The sequence below is a fragment of the Coloeus monedula genome, assembly GCF_965178545.1.
Source record: "Coloeus monedula genome assembly, chromosome: 6".
Classification (NCBI taxonomy): Eukaryota; Metazoa; Chordata; class Aves; order Passeriformes; family Corvidae; genus Coloeus; species Coloeus monedula.
The window spans coordinates 15,515,765-15,534,899 of record NC_138786.1 but is presented as its reverse complement, the minus strand read 5'-3'; the positions used below and the strand labels follow the sequence as shown (position 1 = coordinate 15,534,899).

General features: G+C 38.4%; 1 protein-coding gene across 2 annotated transcripts; it reads left to right on the top strand.

The window, feature by feature from the left end:
* The first annotated feature begins 230 nt into the window (after positions 1-230).
* On the top strand, positions 231-18,982 carry TSG101 (tumor susceptibility 101). 2 transcript variants are annotated; one of them, XM_082282724.1, is made up of 10 exons: positions 231-330; positions 3,735-3,819; positions 5,678-5,743; positions 6,328-6,491; positions 7,837-7,963; positions 10,143-10,209; positions 11,829-11,920; positions 16,655-16,857; positions 17,808-18,047; positions 18,660-18,982. In XM_082282724.1, exons 1-10 carry the CDS (start codon positions 289-291, stop codon positions 18,747-18,749), a joined length of 1,176 nt encoding a protein of 391 aa, XP_082138850.1. In that variant the 5' UTR covers positions 231-288; the 3' UTR covers positions 18,750-18,982. The 2 variants fall into 2 exon arrangements, with proteins under 2 accessions (XP_082138850.1, XP_082138849.1); XM_082282723.1 differs by having other exon boundaries at positions 11,826-11,920.
* Positions 18,983-19,135: the final 153 nt, after the last annotated feature.

Sequence of the window (19,135 nt, the reverse complement as noted above, 5' to 3'; positions counted from 1 at the left end):
TTAATGCTCCTGATCTTGCGTTTGTGTCATATTCCTTGGAACAACAGCCAGAGGGCCGCGGTGGGAAATGGCGCTTTGCTTTAGCACGGGCGATGAACTCCCAGAAAGGCCTTTTAACAATAAACTGCGCTGCAAAGCCACTCTCAGGGGCTGCCTGGCATTCCTGACCCGCGGCGGCGGCGCTCGGTGCCCGCCCCGTGACGCGCGGAAGCGGCGCCGGAAGCGGGCGCGGGGCCGCTTCCTGTGTTTATGTAGGGCCGGGCAGGCGGCACCGGCGGCGGCGGCACCATGGCGGTGTCCGAGAGCCAGCTCAAGAAGATGCTCGCTAAGGTACGGGCGCGGTCGGCCGGGCTGGGCAGGTGGCAGCGGGCCCCCCAGCGCCGGGAGGCTCCGGCGGGTTGGGCCGGGAAGGGAGGAACGGCGCTCCGAGCCTAAAATGGTCGTGCCAGACTGCGGGGCTGGGCTGGGACGGTGCCAGGCACCGGCGGGGCCGGAGCCGCCGTGAGGGGCACACGGCTCTTGTGCTCCCCGGTTACAGGAGGGGGAAGGCGAGCTCAGCATCGCTGACCGGGGTGGGGTGGGTTTTGTTACCGTGCCTGTGTAAGGAAACGAGAAAATCTCTTGGAAGGCAAATCATTAACCACCGAATCATGCAGAGCCGTGCGTGCCGCTCTTCAGGTGAAAACTGGGCTTTGCCCAGCAGCTTGGAATGAAAACCCCTAAGGCTGACACTTAGGGGGAGCTACGGGTTTGTCTGAGGGGGAGGATTCTGGATTTTTTGGGCAGCATCTAGTCATATTTGCAGCGTTTTGAAATGAAATACAACAGTTCCAATCAACATCCGATCAACACCGAAGGCACACTCACCTGCATGGAGTCATAAAGCACATTTTTTTAATCAGTTTGAAAATGAGTGTTGAATACTTAGTCAGTGTCAGCAAATGAGGTCATCTATGTATACACCTGTCTTTGCTAGATTAGTTATTGCTGTGCCATAGGAGAAATAGAATTTAAGGTAGTCCAATGTTCTTGTTCCCCTATACTTATTCATTTCATCCTCCCATCTGACTTTCTGTAGCTGATGAAAAATAAAGATGCTGTTTCATTATATTTATTTTTCAAAAATAGTTATACTTTCTGTTCTAGAGAAGGAAGTTTAGTGACATTTCCCATATTGAATAGTTCAGTGTATCAGATAACAAAATCTTGACCCTAGTTTGGGGGAACCTAGGTGCTTAATTTAACTTCAGGTATTTACCTGCTGTCAGATCTTGAAAAGCTTCATCTTTCTGTGATCTGTTTCCTGATATGTATAATGAGAGGGATGCATTTGCATCTGGGAACGGAGAAGGGAAAAAAAAGTCTAGAAATTAAAAAATCAAATTAATCAGTCTTACTTACCTTCGTAGAAATTACTAGGATCTTATATTTTCCAAAGAGATTTTGACACTTCTTGGAAATTGATCCAACTACAGAAATTAACAGCTGAATTTAACATTTAATTTTGTTTGTGGTAGCAGCTGAAATCATTCAACCGTTTCTCTACTAAGTAATCATTACTCAGTGTAAAAACAGTTGGCAAGAATATTATTTTTCTTTGTTTTAATAGAGATATGAAAATGTTTGCCTAATGTTCAGGTGTTGTGCCTAATTTTTGAAAGCACCCCAGATAACCAGATTTGTGGTTTATCAGCCCTACCAACCACCATGTACCAGATTCGCAGTGTGCCTGCTGAGCAGGCAGGCATTGTTTTATCAGTTCCTTGACTCAACTGACTTGAGATTCTTGTGCCAAAAGTGGAATTAAAGCCTGACTCCGCTTACTTCTTTAGTGTGAGGGTGGTGAGGTTGGCCAGGTTGCTCAGAGAAGCTGTGGCTGCCCCATCCCTGACAGTGCTCAAAAGCCAGGCTGGATGGGGCTCTGAGCAACCTGGTCTAGTGGAAGGTTCCCTACCTTGGGCTTGGAGCAGGATGATCTTTAAGGATGCCTCCAACCCAAACCATTTTGTGATCCTTGTGCTTTTTAGGAGCTTCTGTTAGCAGAATCCAGTTTTCTGTTTAATAGTGATTATGCCAATCTTGTTGAGGCTATATCCTGCACCATAAGGTTTGTTCCTATGAAAAGGCCTCGCCTTTTAAAAGTAGCTGGTGACCAGCTGTCATTTGTCCTGCAATGACACATGCAGTGGTGTGGCTATGTGCTGCCAGTCTCTGGCTGGTGTACATGCAAATTCCTCCATGTTCCAGCAATGCCTGTTCCTGCTTCTGGCAAGTTTTGGGAAGGGAGGGAGGAATATACTCAAATGTTAACAAGGTTGTCTCTCTGTCAAGCCCCTGATGCACACTCACAATCCCTCACCCACTTTCCAAAGGAGGCTGAGATGCTTTTCTGCAGCCCTGCCACCAAAACAGCATCCAGGGGCTGATTGACCTCTGTGCTGGTGCTTCCCTGCACACACAGGAATCCCCGGGGGAGGGGTTGCTTTCTGTCCCACAGACCAGCGTTTTGCAGACAGACCACATGGCTGTTTTGTCCTTGGTCATTTGAGGAAGATCAGTCACAGCATCACCCAAGATGCTGGTGCTTTCTGTAGGCTGAGGTGGCATTGTGGGAAGTGGCATGGTGAGTTCGTCTCTGCTCAGTAGATCTGAGTTGTCATGCCCAGGAGGAGCATCCTTGTCAGTCTCTGGAGGTGACAGGAAGAAGAGTTAATTTCTAAGCTTCACAGCTCCTGAGTGTTTGTCAGAGCAAAGGTGACCTTTAGCTGTGGCACCACGGTTTGCTCTTGGATAATGTCTGAATTAATTTGTTCAGATGTTGTTAACATTTGCATTCTTTGGATATTAGACATTTCATTTTGCTGGGCCCTTTGTCTTCCTGCCATGGTTCAGTGAAAGGTTGTTGTCTATGTTCCTTAAGACATCTGAAGACTGCAATTTTTTTAAATTGTATTAGATGAAAAAATTGTCAAGGGACCACACTGCTGGCTTTTCTTTTTAACGGTAATTATCAGGAGGAATGCCCACAAGGCTAAAGAGCTGCACTCTGTGGTGAGCCAACTCTCTGTTGCCCGGGAGCCTCTTTGCTGTCAGTGGGTTATAGTTCTAAAACTGGTGAATTCTGTGGTGGTGTATCTGTGGTTTACAGGTCATCTGTGCTGTTATTCCCTGCTCCTGACAAAAGGAAAGGGGTAAAACCAGTATTATTACTGGTAATATTGTGTCTTGATATGTGTGCTTTCTAGTTGATAAAATACATGTAAATGCTAATCAGCGATTGATAAATATGGTGTTGCTTTGAAAAGTGCTATGAAGTGTATCTGTGTGATTCAGATTCTAGATAGCTGTTTCTCAGGAATGTTCAAAACATCACCATATTTCTTTGGAGAGGCTTTTTTTTTTTTTTTTTTAAGATTCACACATCTAAGATATATTTGGTTATGGTAGAACGTGAAAGAACATGTAATAGCTTTTCCCGAATCACTTGATGCATAGACCCTTGTTAAGACTAAAAACATCCTAACACCTTGTTAAAGTTCAGTAAGTTATATAGGCAGTGGTCAGTTAAGTAATATGGACAAATAAATTCTTATTCCAAACTAAAAGTGGAGAAGAATGTCCATATATAGATATAAACTTCCATAAATGCTGCCTATCGGGTAAAATAAAAAACTGAATTAAATTACACTAAAAATTCAGCTTCTGAAGTAATTCCTTTCTCTTTTGTTTTCCAGTATAAGTATAGAGACCTAACTATACAGGAGACAACCAGTGTTATTACTCAGTACAAGGACCTCAAACCTGTCATGGATTCATATGGTTAGTCTGTGCATGAGAAAATTTTTGTTTGTGAATTATTCATGTTTCAGATGTATTGTGGAGTTTTTGTGGGGGGAAAAAGATTAAAACCAGAAAACATAACGTGAGTTTCTCTTTTTTGTCTTTGACATTGATAATTCTTTAGAAACACAGACTCAGTAACATAGTAAGGTTACTTTAGAAAATAACTATCTAATGTGCCAAGAAGTGTCACATTTTTCACAGCTTAACTTTTAGTTAATCACTCACTGCTGCCGTCAGTTGGTGTCCTGAGATTGCTGGTAGCTCATGAATTCAGCTTTGCTGCCATATAAAGACGTTTTTAAAATTCTATGTAGGAAGAACTGTAAATCAATGAAGAAATGCTTCATTTAAAATAATTGTGGTAGTCCTTAAGAGTATGAAGAAAACAGAGTCAAGTATGTAGAAAATTGTCATGAGGGTTTTGTAATGTGAATTATTGATGATAATCACTGTTTGTTAGCTGTTGAAAAGTCTGTAAGTTAATTTAAATTTAAGTGTGTTAAATGAAGATGATATCTAGGGTTTCACAGCATATCATGAGCCAGCATAGCTGCTGAGGTCAGTCTTCTTATGGTCACCTTTTTTTAGCTGTCACCTGTGGGATTCCTCTGTGATCTAACTTATATTATTAACACATCATCAAAAAATTTAAAGTCTTCTGCTTTTTAAATTGTATATCTGGATTAAAAAATATTAAGAAGGGACATGGCTAGGTAAAAGATGAATTAGTTTTAACCTGAGTAGCTGCAAGCCAGCAGCTGTCCCAGAAATTAAAATTCATTCAGTGACTGGAGAAACAAAACAGGAGTGAAAGGACTGTGGCTGGAATAGCTGCACAAGTTTGCATAAGGATGGTGATCACAATTCCAGATATCCTTGAGCTGTAGCCATTTGTGTTCCCTAATGCTCTTTAAGCTGCCTGGGAGAGGCTAAGCACAGAATCACTTACAGATAATCGACATTATTTGTAGCAGTGACATCAGCTGCAAGAAAATGGCTACATTGCTGATGAGATAGTTTTCAAGTTCATATTCATAATGAAATATATACCCCCATTGAAATCCCAACACATTCTACCTGCCTTTGCAGAACATCAGCACCACAATAATTGTGCACAGTAACCTACATTTGAATTATGGCTAGATGCTTTCAGGTGGAATTAGGAAGATAAAAGCCTCCTCAACAGAAGCTGATTTATTCGGGCAAGAATAAGGAACTGGATTAAAAGTATGAGAAAACTAAATACAGTGGCTCAGTAAATTTAGGTTGGAGTTCTTGTGCAGTTTGTGACTAAGACTAAGATTTGGCAAAGAGTCAAGCACTCTTTCTTCCTCTTCAGTGTGTCACTGTTTGGTTAAATTACCTTTACTGATTCTGTAGTAAATGCCTGTGGCCCAGTAATTGTCAGTATTGTTGCTCACCTGTTTTTTTAAACAAAGCATAAGAAATTATAAACCTCCAATGACAGTTGTTTTTTTAAATCAAGTTTGAGTTCAGATTATCTTTGCAGCAATTTGCATTACTTGAAGTTTGCAAGCTTCCAACGTTTTACTTGGTCACTGAATGAGGAAACAGTTTTATTTATGGAGAAGGTAGTTCAGCAATGATTAGTCATTCATTTCTCAGAAGTGTGTTATTCATAAGGAGTCACCTGACTGTGAACAGTCATTTACTAATCCATAAATGTGCAAGAGCTGAACCTTTTGGGCTGAGTTTATATTTATATGTGTGTAGCTTGTGAAAACTTATGCCAATAAATAGGTGGAGTATAACCTGAACAGAGATTAATGTAACCAATATGTTTGTTTTAAAAATACTGTTTGTTCCCTTTCAGTTTTTAATGATGGTTCATCTAGGGAGTTGATGAGCCTCAGTGGAACCATTCCTGTGCCTTACAGAGGTATGCATTTATTACAATTTTCATTATCCCCATTATTTTCCCAAATTACATGAAAAAATTACTTAGAGTTGTCCTGATTCAACTTCACCACTTCAGTGATCACTCTTTTCTTGAAATCCTTTACTTTTCCAAAGTAAAATATTTTAAAGAAATTGTTCTCTGCGGGATAAAATTTGAATGCTGAGCATCACTTCTTCAGTCTTTTACAGCTTTGTAGCATCTGTTTTCTTACAGTATTGCACATTTTTTCAAGCTTGTCAGTTGAATGAGGGTTGAAAACCATTTATTGCTGCAGCTAACAATATTTCAGATTAGAGTCTTGTAATGTTGCATTGCAGAACAAATGAGATTGTGTATTAGTGATGAATAATAATTGTAAATCAAAGTTAAATTGTTCAGAAAAATGTTGAGTTTGTGTCCATAGTGTTACCTATTCATTGAATGTTATTAGTAGATTTTGGCTTCAGCTTCTAACTTTGTACATTTGAGTTTACTGGGTTTAGGAGTTTTTTATGACTATGAATACAGGAGGACAGTTGAAGAATTGAAATAACTTTGAAAATCTTTCAAAATATCTTTCCTAGGTAACACATATAATATCCCAATTTGCTTGTGGCTGCTGGACACCTACCCTTTCAACCCCCCAATTTGTTTTGTTAAACCCACTAGCTCTATGACAATAAAAACTGGGAAGCATGTTGATGCAAATGGAAAGATATACCTTCCCTACCTGCATGAGTGGAAATATGTAAGTATAGGGAACTTGAGATTCCCAAACTGCTCATTCTGCATTCTTTGAGATAGCTGTATCACTTTTAGTAAAAACCATAGTTTTTATTGGAGATATGAAACCATTTTTAAAATAAAATAAATTGTTTATTTTTTGGAATGTCTTAAAATTCAGGATGTTGCATTCTGTGTTCTGGTTATTTAATGTAATTGCATCTTTAGTTACTACTTGTCTGATTAAACAGTGCAGTGTAAGGTGTCCTCTCCCCTGGCAGGACATTGATGTGACGATTTGTGAGATAAGAATATTTACAGAAGGAAAATTATAAATTTATTTAAAACATCTGTGAGTTAAACAGACATGTGCAAGCACTTGTACTTCTTTATGTAGACACTCCTGGACCCTCATGTATATGGATATATTTGCTTTACCAACAAGTAGAGGCATTGAGCAGTGCAGGCCTCATAGAAGTTTTGGCCAAAACATGGACTTGTAAAGAAGATAAACTGTCTTGACAAGAATAGAAAAATGATACAAGATGCATAGTTCTGTAAGAAGGGATTAACAGGAATACATTATTAAGGATGGGTGGTAGTTCTGTACTTGCATGGCAATAGTGGAAAAAGACTGCCCAGGTCAGGATGCAGGTCTTGCACAAAGCAAGATGATCACCTAAGGTACAGGCAATACAGAACTCTTTCAGTTTGAGAGGTTGGTAAAAATAAGTAAGTGGATTATAGAGCTAAGTAAACTTGGAATTGGGATATTTAATCTGATACTGCGTTCATGATGCTTGTTCTTATTTTGGCAAAATGAAATTATGCCTATATTAAGTAGTTATAAACAGAGCAGCTTGGTTTAACTGTATTTAAAGGAGGTTTGTGCCACTCCTTAGTGGGTTAGAATATTTTTTTTTTTATTGAGACAGTCTGAATTGGAGCACAAAAAAAGCTGTGCTGTATGAAATTGAAATGTCTAAAAAACTTGGTGATCTGTGTGTTCTTTCATGTTGGGGGCTGAATTTAATTTTTTAAAATATTATTAGAATCCATCATTGGGTATTTGTACCCAGTCATTTATTGTCCTGCAGTTGTTATGGAAATCTGTATTACCCAGTTTATTCTGGGTGTAAACGTGGCTGCTGGTGTGTTGTGCTATATGGTTTTGAGTACAAGCTGGCTGGGTTTGGTATCTGTAAGAGAATCCACAAAGTTAATTATGCACATATGTATACAGATAGAGAGATAGACGTTTTAAGAAAATTTAAACCCACAAATAAAAGGAATGGTATCCTTTTGTTGCTACAGTCAGTTAAACTCTCTGTTAGCAAAATGAAAAACTTGTGATTTGCTTTCCCTCCCAGCCCCAGTCAGACTTGTTGGAGCTGATCCAGGTCATGATTGTTGTGTTTGGAGAGGAACCTCCAGTCTTTTCCCGGCCTACTGCTTCCTCTAGCTACCCACCCTACCAGGCAACAGGCCCACCAACCAGTAAGTGCTCATCTCTACTGATTTCTGCAAATAATCATATTAGTATTTCAAGGGGATTGTTGCCCTGCACAGTCTGCCCACAAATAATGCATTTTACTTCTTATATTGCTGGCTAATGAATTCACCCGGGCTGTACCTTGTTGGACTCAATGATCTTAAAGATCTTTTCCAATCTAAAAGGTTCTGTGAGTCTAAGAATTTGGGGGGGGCTTTTGGGTTTTGGAGGGGAGAAATCAAGTTTGTATTATGACAAAGCAAAACCCAGACAAAACCAGAACACACTCAATCACCCCCAAGCTCCTCAATAAACCAGTGTCCTGTCAGCATTTCAAGATTAGACTTAAAAAGAGATTATTCAAATAACTTGGTATCTCAGTTTTTTTCATTCTAATTATACAAACCCATCTTTTAAGTATCCAGTAACCATTGATTTCATAAGCACAAGCATGCTTACTGCTTGTGTTTCCTAGGCCCATGCTCCTGTTTGTGTGGTTTATTTACTTATTTTTTTCAAATTGCTGTCTGAATATTAAAAAAACCCTGCATTGTGACTTTTTTTATTCTTTATTCTCTGTTCATTTGGTGTTCTGACTTGGTACCCATTCTTATTTTCTTGCAAAATTCCTCAAGACTTTTAAAATCATTTCTTTATTTAAAGTACTGGAGGCATCTTACTTTAAAGACTGGGGATGATATGTAGGTAGGGGAAAAAGAGGAAGTGAGAAACAGAAAATCCTAGAAATTCTTCCAGGAGGAGACTCTATATTGGGTGGAAAAAACCCAAAAAAACCAGTAGCATAGACCTCCTCAAGCCAAAGACTGGGACAGTAGGGGAGGGGGAGAAGGTTAGGTGGGGATCTTTTAATGATGTTGCAACAGTTCCACATGAATTTAATGGCAGAGTAGCTGTATTTGGTGTTAATTATTTTTGTTGGATTTTTAAGGCTGTGTCCATTTTCTCTTGAAATAATGGCTTTTACTTGGTCACAGTGTTACATTTGAAAAGCTGAAGTGCTATTCATTGCCATTTACAGCAGAACCCATTTTTAGCAAGGTCTTAGGCTCTTAACCTGTGAGAAAATGGGTAGCAAACATAAATGGGACCATTAGGAATAATTGACTAAAGGCAGGTGTTGTTTGGGACTTTTCAGCCTGTCTGTGGCTACCCTGCCTGTGAGAGCACCAGGTGACTGGATTGTCCTGATTTTCCAGGAGCAGTGGGGGTCAGTATAAGTGTAGTTTTAGCCGAGGCTGTGACTTGTGCCTTAAGGACAAACTTTCAATGAACCACACTTGATTACTCTTGTAGTCACTCAAAGCTGAAGTGCTTTGAATTACTATTTTGAAGTGAATTGAAGTACTGTGAATTACTTCACAGATTAAGTAATTTTAGTGAAAATGTTTTGGGGTTTTGAAATTATTAATAGCTCCTTAGTTTTACTAGTGTGATCAGACTTTCCTTATTTTACAGACATTTACGTGTGGGTTTTTTTCAAGTTCTAGATAGATTGTTTAAGAAGAAATGAAGTTCTTTGACAAAAATTTTAATCATTTGAAAGCACTGAAGGGTGGAAATAGCTCAGCTCTTAAAAAAAAAAAGCTATTTGATGTAATATTCCGAAAATTGCTAGAAATGTGGAATAAGTATGTCCTAAACATAATCTTTGTCAGCTTTTCAAGAAAAATCTTAGAATTGCCAAGACTGTTAAAGCTTTAGATGTTTATATGTGCTGATAACAAATGTTTAAATGTAACTTCTAAATAGCAGAAATTACTGGATAAGGACATGGTTGGATTATTAAACAGATAATAAACTACTCTGAAAGTACTTAAATTATGCACTTCTTATTTAATGAGTAAAATCATTGGCTAGAAAGGTTAAATTCTTTTTTCAGCTATTGTATAAAGCATGGAGACAGCTCTTCAGCTGGGTCATCTTTAATAACATGCTGCTTCTTTGTTTTCTGAACCTTGCTGCAGGCTCTTTTTTTTTCTTGGTACACATACTTGTGCATTTTCAAATCAAACCTATTTTTATCCATGCAGTGATTAGTTTAATGATTAAGAAAAAAAATCAGTGTAACAATAAGATTATTTTTATATGTGAGGAAGAACTTCTTTACATTGAGGGTTTTAACTTCTGAAATGTAAAAATACACAAAATCCTTGTTTTATTTAGCTTCCTATGTGCCAGGAATTCCAGGTGGAATATCTCCCTATCCACCATCGAGCACTCCAAACCCAAGGTAAGAGCTCCTTTAAACCATCATCATTTACCTGAGAGAGCGTTTCACTGAAGAGTGTCTAATCATAGTTGTATTTTCTTATGGTGCATTTGTTGTATAATTATTCATGTTAGCAGGGTTTGTTAAAAGTGAGGGCTGAATTCTTGTCAGTAGCCAGAAGAAAGTTGGATGAAGGTTTAGCTTGCTTAGTGTTGCTTCAAATAAAATATGTATATGGGTGATAAATAGATTTTGAAATTACCTGACTCCTAGCTGTTATCTTCCTTCACTCATACATTTTTATGAGGTTGATATATTAACATGACATACAAAGAAATGTACCTCTGGAAGTCAAGATTTAATTAGGAACTCAAAAATTGAAAAAAAACACTGCTGAGTTAATACAAACCTTGACTCCAGTGTAAATGTGGACTTAATTCAGAGCACTCTAAGGGAATTTGAAGGACACAAAGTTACTTTAAAAGCTTTTTATCAATATTAGCCAAGATTTTTTTCTATATAATAGTTCAGAATAAAGCATTTCCAGAAGACTTGCAGATCTGAGTAAATAGTGAGATGTTGACTACTGCCTCCTAGTGTGTACTTATATTTTTTACATCATAATTAATTGTTTTTGTTATTAATATCCTTATGTCCTGATTTTGTGGTAGGAGCATATGAGATGTTGCTCTAATATGGAGCATTTTGGTTAAAAAAAAAATTCAAATGTAAACACCTGTGAAGATTGGGAAGAGGGGGAGTGTTATGTTTTAAGAGGTGAAAAATTGGGATTTTTATAAGTTCTTACAGCATGATTTTACCTCTAAATATGTTTATTTAAAGTGCTCTGTTTGTACAAAAGTAATAGAAGAACTGTTTTTAAAATATATAATTTATGAATTAATGGGAAGGTTTTAAGAACTATTAAATTTGCAGTTACCTGAAGAGAGACAGAATATGCTTTTTTTTATATTTTGCATGGGTTTGTGGACCACTTTGTTTAATTACAGCCATAGTTAATACTCTGCTGCATGCAGGTGTTTGTCAGTCTAGTACTGACTAATTTGTGTCCTTGTTTTAGTTGATAGCAAATGTATTTTAGAAAGGTGTTGTAGATTGTCATATGTCATCTCATAGTTGTTTCAGTGAGCAAATGAATACTTTTGCCTTCTTCGTCCTTCAGAGCAGGACTGAGAATTTCTGGGGGAGTTTGTTTCACCTTGCAACCATATTTTGCACAGGATTTTTAGGTTTACATGAAGCAGCTCATTAGTCATGATTTTAATTCTTCTCATATTAAAAATTACTCATCTAAGATTGCTGTTTGGGAGTTTGTAGCTAGAATAATTTCTTTTGGATACTTGTGAGGTTTCCTATAGCAAGACTGAGAGACTTAGGAGAATTTGTTATCCAAATGTTGACCAGGCAGTAATGAGATAGAGTTTCAGATTAAGAGGTATCTTAAATAATACCAGAAATACCAGTTGTGTAGGATGTTAATGTGAACAGGAAGAAGGCCTGCAATTTTAACATTTTGTTATGTAAATGAATGTTTAGCATGGTGGCAACAAAGATAATACAGGTGGATGATATTTTACTAATAGTTGCATAACATTACATGTCTTTCTTTGTCAAAGCAGCTACCCAAACTATCCTTATCCAGCTGGTGTTCCATTTCCAGCAACCACTAGTGTTCAGTACTACCCTTCTCAGCCTCCTGTCACCACTGTTGGTGAGTACCTTGGAAAGGATTTCTCTGAAGTAAAGCTTCTCCATATGACTGATATATAAAGAAATAAAATGGAAAAAGGAATATGTTGTTCTTACTCTGAACTTCCAAAGTATTGATCTCTAGTTAAAATTTATTCAAAGGAAGAAAAAAATACATTTTATGTCCTTCATCTTAAATTTTATTCAGTCGGAAATTCAGTAAATTCCTGGGTTTACACAATACATTGTGTGTGCTCTGTGAATATTTTGAAGAGCACTGCATGTAACTACATGGTTTTTTCCTCACCCTTTAACTGTAGGTAACTTTTGATTGTCTGTATTGCTCTGTTCATGGTTTAGAAAAATACTTTTGTTGTCGTTTTAGCATCTACTGGACTCTCTTTAGTTACACTTTCTTTCTTCCAAAAATAGTAACTTTCTAAAGTAGCAGTTTGGAATGAGCTTCATTTTTCCTGAGTTTCTTCTCCAACCTCTTCCCTGTTGCTTCTTACTGATCTCTACTTGTCACTTCCTCCATTGTTCCCTTCAGCATCAGGATTTAGGGTATTCACATGCGTCTTTTCCCAGTCTGCTGCTCTATGGCCCTTTGCTGACGCAGGGCACGAGCTTGCTTTCCACCCTGCCCCTCACTTTCAGTGTATGTGTAGAAGACTGGGAACCAGTGATAAGTATCATCCAGTTAAGTGGGAAGCTGGTGCAGTAACTCTCCAGCTGTTGATGGTCCTTTTGGCACAGTTGTATGGTGAGGCTGTAGATTGTTTTGTGACATTGTTCACGATATCAATCCGTTGTAGTGTCTTGCACCATAATTTAAAAGTGCTTCCATGGATTCTTCATTTAATGTGTGAACTCCCAGTTATTTATGGAATGGCCTGGGTTAGAGTCATAGAATGTCTTTTCTTTCCAGAACTGTGTGTATTTTGTGATTTTGCTTCACATACATGGGGACAAGGCAAGGGAAGAGAGATGCTTCTACTTTACTCTTACTAAAATATCTGAGGAGTTCTGTTACTACAGAATTTGAAAGCAGCAGTAAGTTGTATGTTGTATTTTTCTTGTGCCTGATCCTGTCCTTTGTGTCCAAGTTCTTTCAGCCTTTTCAATTAGGAAAGTCTTTCCTGAAAGTTCTTGGCTGCTTCAGTGGTCCCCTCCACTCTGAGGTGATGTGGGTCTGCCACGCACAGTGCAAGGAAGCTGCTGTCCCCAAGTACCTCAAATAGTGCTCAGTGTTGTGGGGCTGCACTTGTGTCCTGGAGAATTAATGCTCTCCACTGGCTCTCCTGTAGGGAGCTGATAACATTTCTAGGGAATGTTGGCTTTCTGCTCAAACAAATTTTTTCTCAATTTTTTTTTCCCCAAACAAATCCAGTTTTGCCTTTATGTAGCAGAGAGTTAATTTAAAATACAGATACGTTCTGTTTCATTTCTTTCCCTTGTTTTCACCCCCACTGAAGATGAATGGAGGTGCAATATCTGCCAAAGATAGAAGGCTCTTCCAGTCCCGAGTTAGATCATCTGTGATACCGTGTTGTAGTGCCAGGTTTCTTAGTGACCATTTAACATTACACTGACTCATTTGCTGCAGCTACATAAAATTCCTACACCTGTTTTACATGGCTTATCTCTTGTGCCAGATGAAATGCAAACACATCCCTTTAATCATCCCTTATATTTGCAATATTGTGAGTTGTTTTTGTTGTTGTGTTCGTTTTGTTGGGTGTTTTTTACAGTAGAGTATTGTTTTTCCTTTCAACTGAAAATTTTTCTTTCCTTTACAGTTTGTTTGCTTGTTTGTTTGTTTGGCTGTGTTTTATTGTAGTAGTTTATTTAGGAGGATATCAGTTGCTACAACTTCAGAGTTTGGTGTGGGTGGTGGTGGTGTTTCCTATAGTGAGCCTAGTTGGAACTGAACGAAAATGTTCGTGCAAAGTAGCTCAAGTTTTTAACAATCACTGCTTTTTCAAATAGTCCTTCAGGCATTTTCTTTCTGTTCAGTCATATGCCATTAATTACCTTTCTGATGCAGTTACTGGTTTGATGATTCTGTAAGGTCACTTCTGAAACCAGACTCTGCCTAGTAAAGGTTAAAGGTTTCAGAGTTCTATGGATTTAATGACCATGTGCCATAAAATCTTCCCCAAGCTGGGCTAATTATGGAAGTGACAGAAGATGGTACGGGTTCATGCTCTTTAAGAAGATACATTGATGCAGCTGTATTAAAATGATGCTTTTTATGTTCAAAGACCTCTTCCCTACCTGATGGCATTTCTGTGTGAACTTTCATTGTATTAAGTGTATTGTGATTTTTTTTTTTTCCTCTGTCCTACTTTACTGTTAAAGTGAGCCTTGCATAAAAACTCCCTGAGTGAGGGATGTCAGTGAAACATAAGAAAAGGAAGTAAACATAAGTTCTGCTGATACTGGTTCTGGCTGATTCTGACTTTGTGTTAGAGAATAATTCATTGTGTAAAGTAAACAGTAAATAAAATCGTGCTAATGCTGTTTTTTGAAGGGAAATCAGGCCTTTTTGATTGGGAACAATTGTCTGCCTTAAACAGGAAGTCCTAAACAGTGAATAAACTCTTTGTCCCAGATAGTTTGACTGACTTGGTTCAAGTTTTACTTCTCCATGTAGAAAATGCTGTTCTTTTCTCCTTTTCATATGAAGCAGATTGATGGATTCCTGTTTTGTGTGTATGGTGCTATTTGACAACTTCTGTTGCTGGCTCTAACAGTTAACCAAATTTTGTAAATTGTCTTGTTGACTGGCAAAAGGGTGAATTTTTTAGGCCAGAACTGTAAATCTGATGAAGTATTGGGACACTCATATTTCCCCTAAGGCTGTCTTTGCACCAGTTGTTTAATAATTCAATCTCTTTATTTTTCAGTGGTAATTTGCTTTTTTTTTTTTTTTTAAATATTCTGATGCAATTTATATGTATGTAAAGTGCTCGCATTAGTAATGATTAAAATTTATGGTTTTTGTATTTTAGAAGGCTTTGGTGGAGTAGTAAGCATGATGTGCTTCTTCCTGTAGTTCCTGTCATTCATTTGCATAGCTTTATTTTTTCACCCATATAGCTTGGTGTAGGTTGTGTGGACAAGAACAGAGTAAAAAACATAGGGAAGAGACACAAATTTATGCAGTCCTGTTTTGTTAGCAGAAGTCAAAAAAAACCCTCTTCAACTATAGAAGAGTCACATGAGCAGTGATGAATATCTTTTCACTTTGTTGTTTTTTGAAATCTAGGGCGCTGGGAGATGTGATGTACATAATGCTGTAACAGCTTCAGGGTTTTGGTAGCTGTGTCTCTGTATAAAAAGATACTCTGCTAAAAATTATTTTTGCATAATTTCTTTGTGGTTACAGAGCTTCAAATCACTCTGCGTTTCATTCATAGGAGTTGTAAAGTTTAGACACAAAAGGTGCTGTAATTCTTGCTTTGTCAGTAGTTGTTACAATCCAGTTGAAATTTCAGTGATCTACAAGGTGTGAGGCACAAGCCTGGGGAAACTGTGACCCTCCAGTTATTCCCACAAAATAACTGAAGTGGTTTGTGATAAATATCACCAGTAGCCACTTCACATTCTCTGGAGCACTCCAAGTTCCCTGGTCTGGAGACACGTCGCACTTCCTGTGACAGACACTAAGTACTTACCTTTCTATTTAAAAGTGTGTTAGTGACAGACTCTTGAAATTATCCTTGAAAGGCTGGTTTGCAAAAGCATATTTGGGTCTCCTGATCCTTTTGCTCACTTCCCCCTAGGAATGCACTGTTCTTGAGCCTGGAGGAAGTGATCCTTGAATATCCACATACTCTCTTGGACCCCTCTTCCCTCTATGGTAAATTCCCATGGAATTCTTCCAAGAATGTCTGTGAAGAGGCCAGAGGTAGCTCTCCTGAGTTCCAGGGTTGCAATCTTATTCATTGCCCTGCTTTCTCCTTGTGGGATATGGAACTCCATGATCTCATGGACGCTGTAGCCAAGGCTGTCCCAACCTTCACATCTCCAGTGAGACATTCCTGATCAGTTGTATAAGGTCCAGCAGCACATCTTTCCTCGTTAGCTGCATCTGTATCAGAAAGGTATTCTCAGTACTTTCCAGGAATCTTCTGGACTGTGTGTTCCTGGTGGTGTTGTCCCTCCAGCAGGTGTCAGGGTGGTTCCCCATGAGATCCTGGGCTGCATGCCCTTCCTGGAAGTATCCCCACTTGAGCTGCATGGGTTGTCTCTGTAACTCTCCCTTTGTCTTTCCTAGTTTAGAACTTTCCTTACCAAGCCAGGCAATTCCAAAAACGAAACCAAAAAAACCCAAAGTAATACCTGTAGTAGGCAAATTCATTGTCTCAAGCCACCTGTTATATTAACTGTGGTTGAATACATCCAGCCATTAACTCTTACTCTTCTTTAAAAGGTCTCAGACTAATAACATTTATAGACTTCAGAGGAAATGGCCAGCCCATTTTTAAATTAAGAAAGAGTGTGTATATGGGAATGAATAAAGTGAATGAATGGGTGCATACTCTTAAATATACTTGTGTCCATACTAATTTATGATTTCTCACTGTGGTCTCTTTGCTGTTTCTGGAAATTATTATGGAGCAGTTTATTTTACTGTCTCACATTGCTGAAGTACACGCAGCAACTTGGCCACTTGCAATTCCAACTGGCTTTATACTGCAGCCAGTGCAGGGCAGCATTAACCTTATGCTTGTGAAACCTTCTTGTGCAGGACCCAGCAGAGATGGCACCATCAGCGAGGACACCATCCGCGCTTCCCTCATCTCGGCGGTCAGTGACAAGCTGAGATGGCGCATGAAGGAGGAGATGGATCGCGCACAAGCTGAGCTCAACGCCTTGAAACGCACAGAAGAGGACCTGAAGAAAGGACACCAGAAGCTGGAAGAGATGGTAACTCGCCTGGATCAGGAAGTGGTAAGCTGAGCCACTGTGCCTACCTCTTCCTAGCAGTGAACAGAAGCTTGTAATTAATTAATTATTAAGCATGATAGAAAAAAACGAAGCTTCCAGTGCAGTTTGTCTTTTGCAGTTGGGTGCATGTGCTCAGACTGAAACAAGTCAGAAATAGCAGTGACCATGAGATGCAGTGTCCTGCATGTGTCTTACAAATGTCATTGCTCGGTAGTAGAGGCACAGTATTATTTTTCCCCATCCTTCCTGTGAAAGTTGTTAGTGGTGTGAGAGTATTTCATAATTATTTCTCAGTTTCTTGATAATAATGTGTAACAGCAGCACTGGAGAACACTTCAGTGTCTTAGTGCAGAGAACACTGATTTTGGTCACAGCCTCCTTGTATAACCTGTCTTGTATAACTTCTCCTTTCCCAGAAGTCTCTCCCTACTCACAGTATGCTCAGAAATTCCTGCAGTTTTTCATTAAGGCATCTTCCGCTTAGTCCATCTGCTCCTTGCGCTGCTGCTCAGGAGTAAGATTTTGGGATTGATGAAGAGTTTCTGAAACCAGCTCAGTGTTCAGATGTGGTTTAAAAAAATTATTAGAAATTATTAATTGGACTAGAGAACTGGGGGATACCACACTCCAAAGAAAATAATTACTTTGGCTTTGCTTTTATTATCTTTAGCTAGCTTAAAGGATTATTTTTCCTAATGTAGCAACTTGGAAATACTTGGAATGTTGGCATGCCTTCTCTACAGTTTAAATGGGTAATGGATTGGCATTATCTAAAGCAGATGTTACTTTTTCAAAAGGAAAGAATCTGAAATCTACAGATTGGTAGCTCTTTCTTTTGTTAAAATCATCATCGAAGTAAGCAAAGAAGTACGGAATGAACTGGTATGTCCAGAAATCTTTCATCTAGACAATTGTATCACAAGAAGATAAATAAACATCTTAATTGTTTTTAGGCTGAAGTTGACAAGAACATTGAACTTCTCAAAAAGAAGGATGAGGAGCTCAGTTCTGCCTTAGAGAAAATGGAAAGTCAGTCAGAAAATAATGACATAGATGAAGTTATTATTCCTACGGCACCGCTTTACAAGCAGATCCTGAACTTATATGCAGAGGAAAATGCAATTGAAGACACCATCTTCTACCTTGGGGAAGCATTGAGACGTGGAGTGATAGATTTAGATGTCTTTTTAAAGGTAGGTTTCATGGGATGTTTCTAAGATGTGCATTTTAAATGTGTTTACTTTGGACTCTTTGGTTCAGCTTACTAATGTTCACGGTCTCCTCACAGAAAAGGATCCTTTAGGAACAGAAGTATTTATATGTTCAAGCCTAAATTTTAGAAAGTAATTTCAGAATTAAAAGACCAATTTTAAAAGCATTATAGATAGAAAGTCACATTGTTTCCTTCTTGTGTACCTTGCTAGTTCTGTTTATCTTCTGTTAGAAGAACAATTCTCTGGCTCATGGGAAGTGCATTAGTCTGATTTCACCTTGGAGTGCATATTATTACTTTGATAAGAATGTGTGGAGTTAACTAATTCATTAAATTGTAATAATAAATAACTAATTATTAATAATTTAAAAATCACAAAAAATAAACTGTAGTGATTGCATTTGGTAGGCACCTGCCAGTCATTTTAAGCCAAGAAAATGCCATTTAGTAGAATAGTGAATTTAGTGTTTCCAAAAAACTGACATCCCATTTGGGTCATAGAACATGCCATGCTTTGAACATTTGGATTGCAGCATTATGAAGTTTTTATCAGAACTTTGCCAACAGGCAGCTGTTGTTTTTCTTTCTGCAGCATGTACGTCTTCTGTCTCGCAAGCAGTTCCAGCTGAGGGCACTGATGCAGAAAGCAAGGAAGACTGCTGGACTCAGTGATCTCTACTAAATTCCTGGACTTTACCTGGGAAGTTAGATTTCCTTTTGAAGCAGCCACTCTCTTGATCTTTCTCTTAATCAGTAGGTGCCCAGAGTAAGTTATTACATCATTCAAGTGTAAGATATTTTGAATCAATAATATATTTTCTTTTTGGTAAAGACTAGCTTTTATTAATGCACTTTCTATCTCCTGTAATCTTTGTGCTGGTGGACTTAACGCTGAATAAAACTTGTTGCATATTTTCTTCCTCTACAGAACTGTGTATGATGTGCTTTCTTTTCAAACAGGGCCTGCTTTATGTAGTGTCAGCTTAACCATACTTTCACTTTACTTGTGAGATTTGGAAGATGTTGTACCAAACTGGAAAAATTCACATTTATTATGACCAGTGAAAA

Excerpts from the sequence above, each read along its gene's own strand:
- TSG101 (XM_082282723.1), top strand. The coding sequence starts at position 289 with ATGGCGGTGTCCGAGAGCCAGCTCAAGAAGATGCTCGCTAAG. Across the intron at positions 5,744-6,327 it reads CATTCCTGTGCCTTACAGAG|GTAACACATATAATATCCCA; the intron begins GTATGCATTTAT and ends TATCTTTCCTAG. Across the intron at positions 16,858-17,807 it reads CTCGCCTGGATCAGGAAGTG|GCTGAAGTTGACAAGAACAT; the intron begins GTAAGCTGAGCC and ends AATTGTTTTTAG.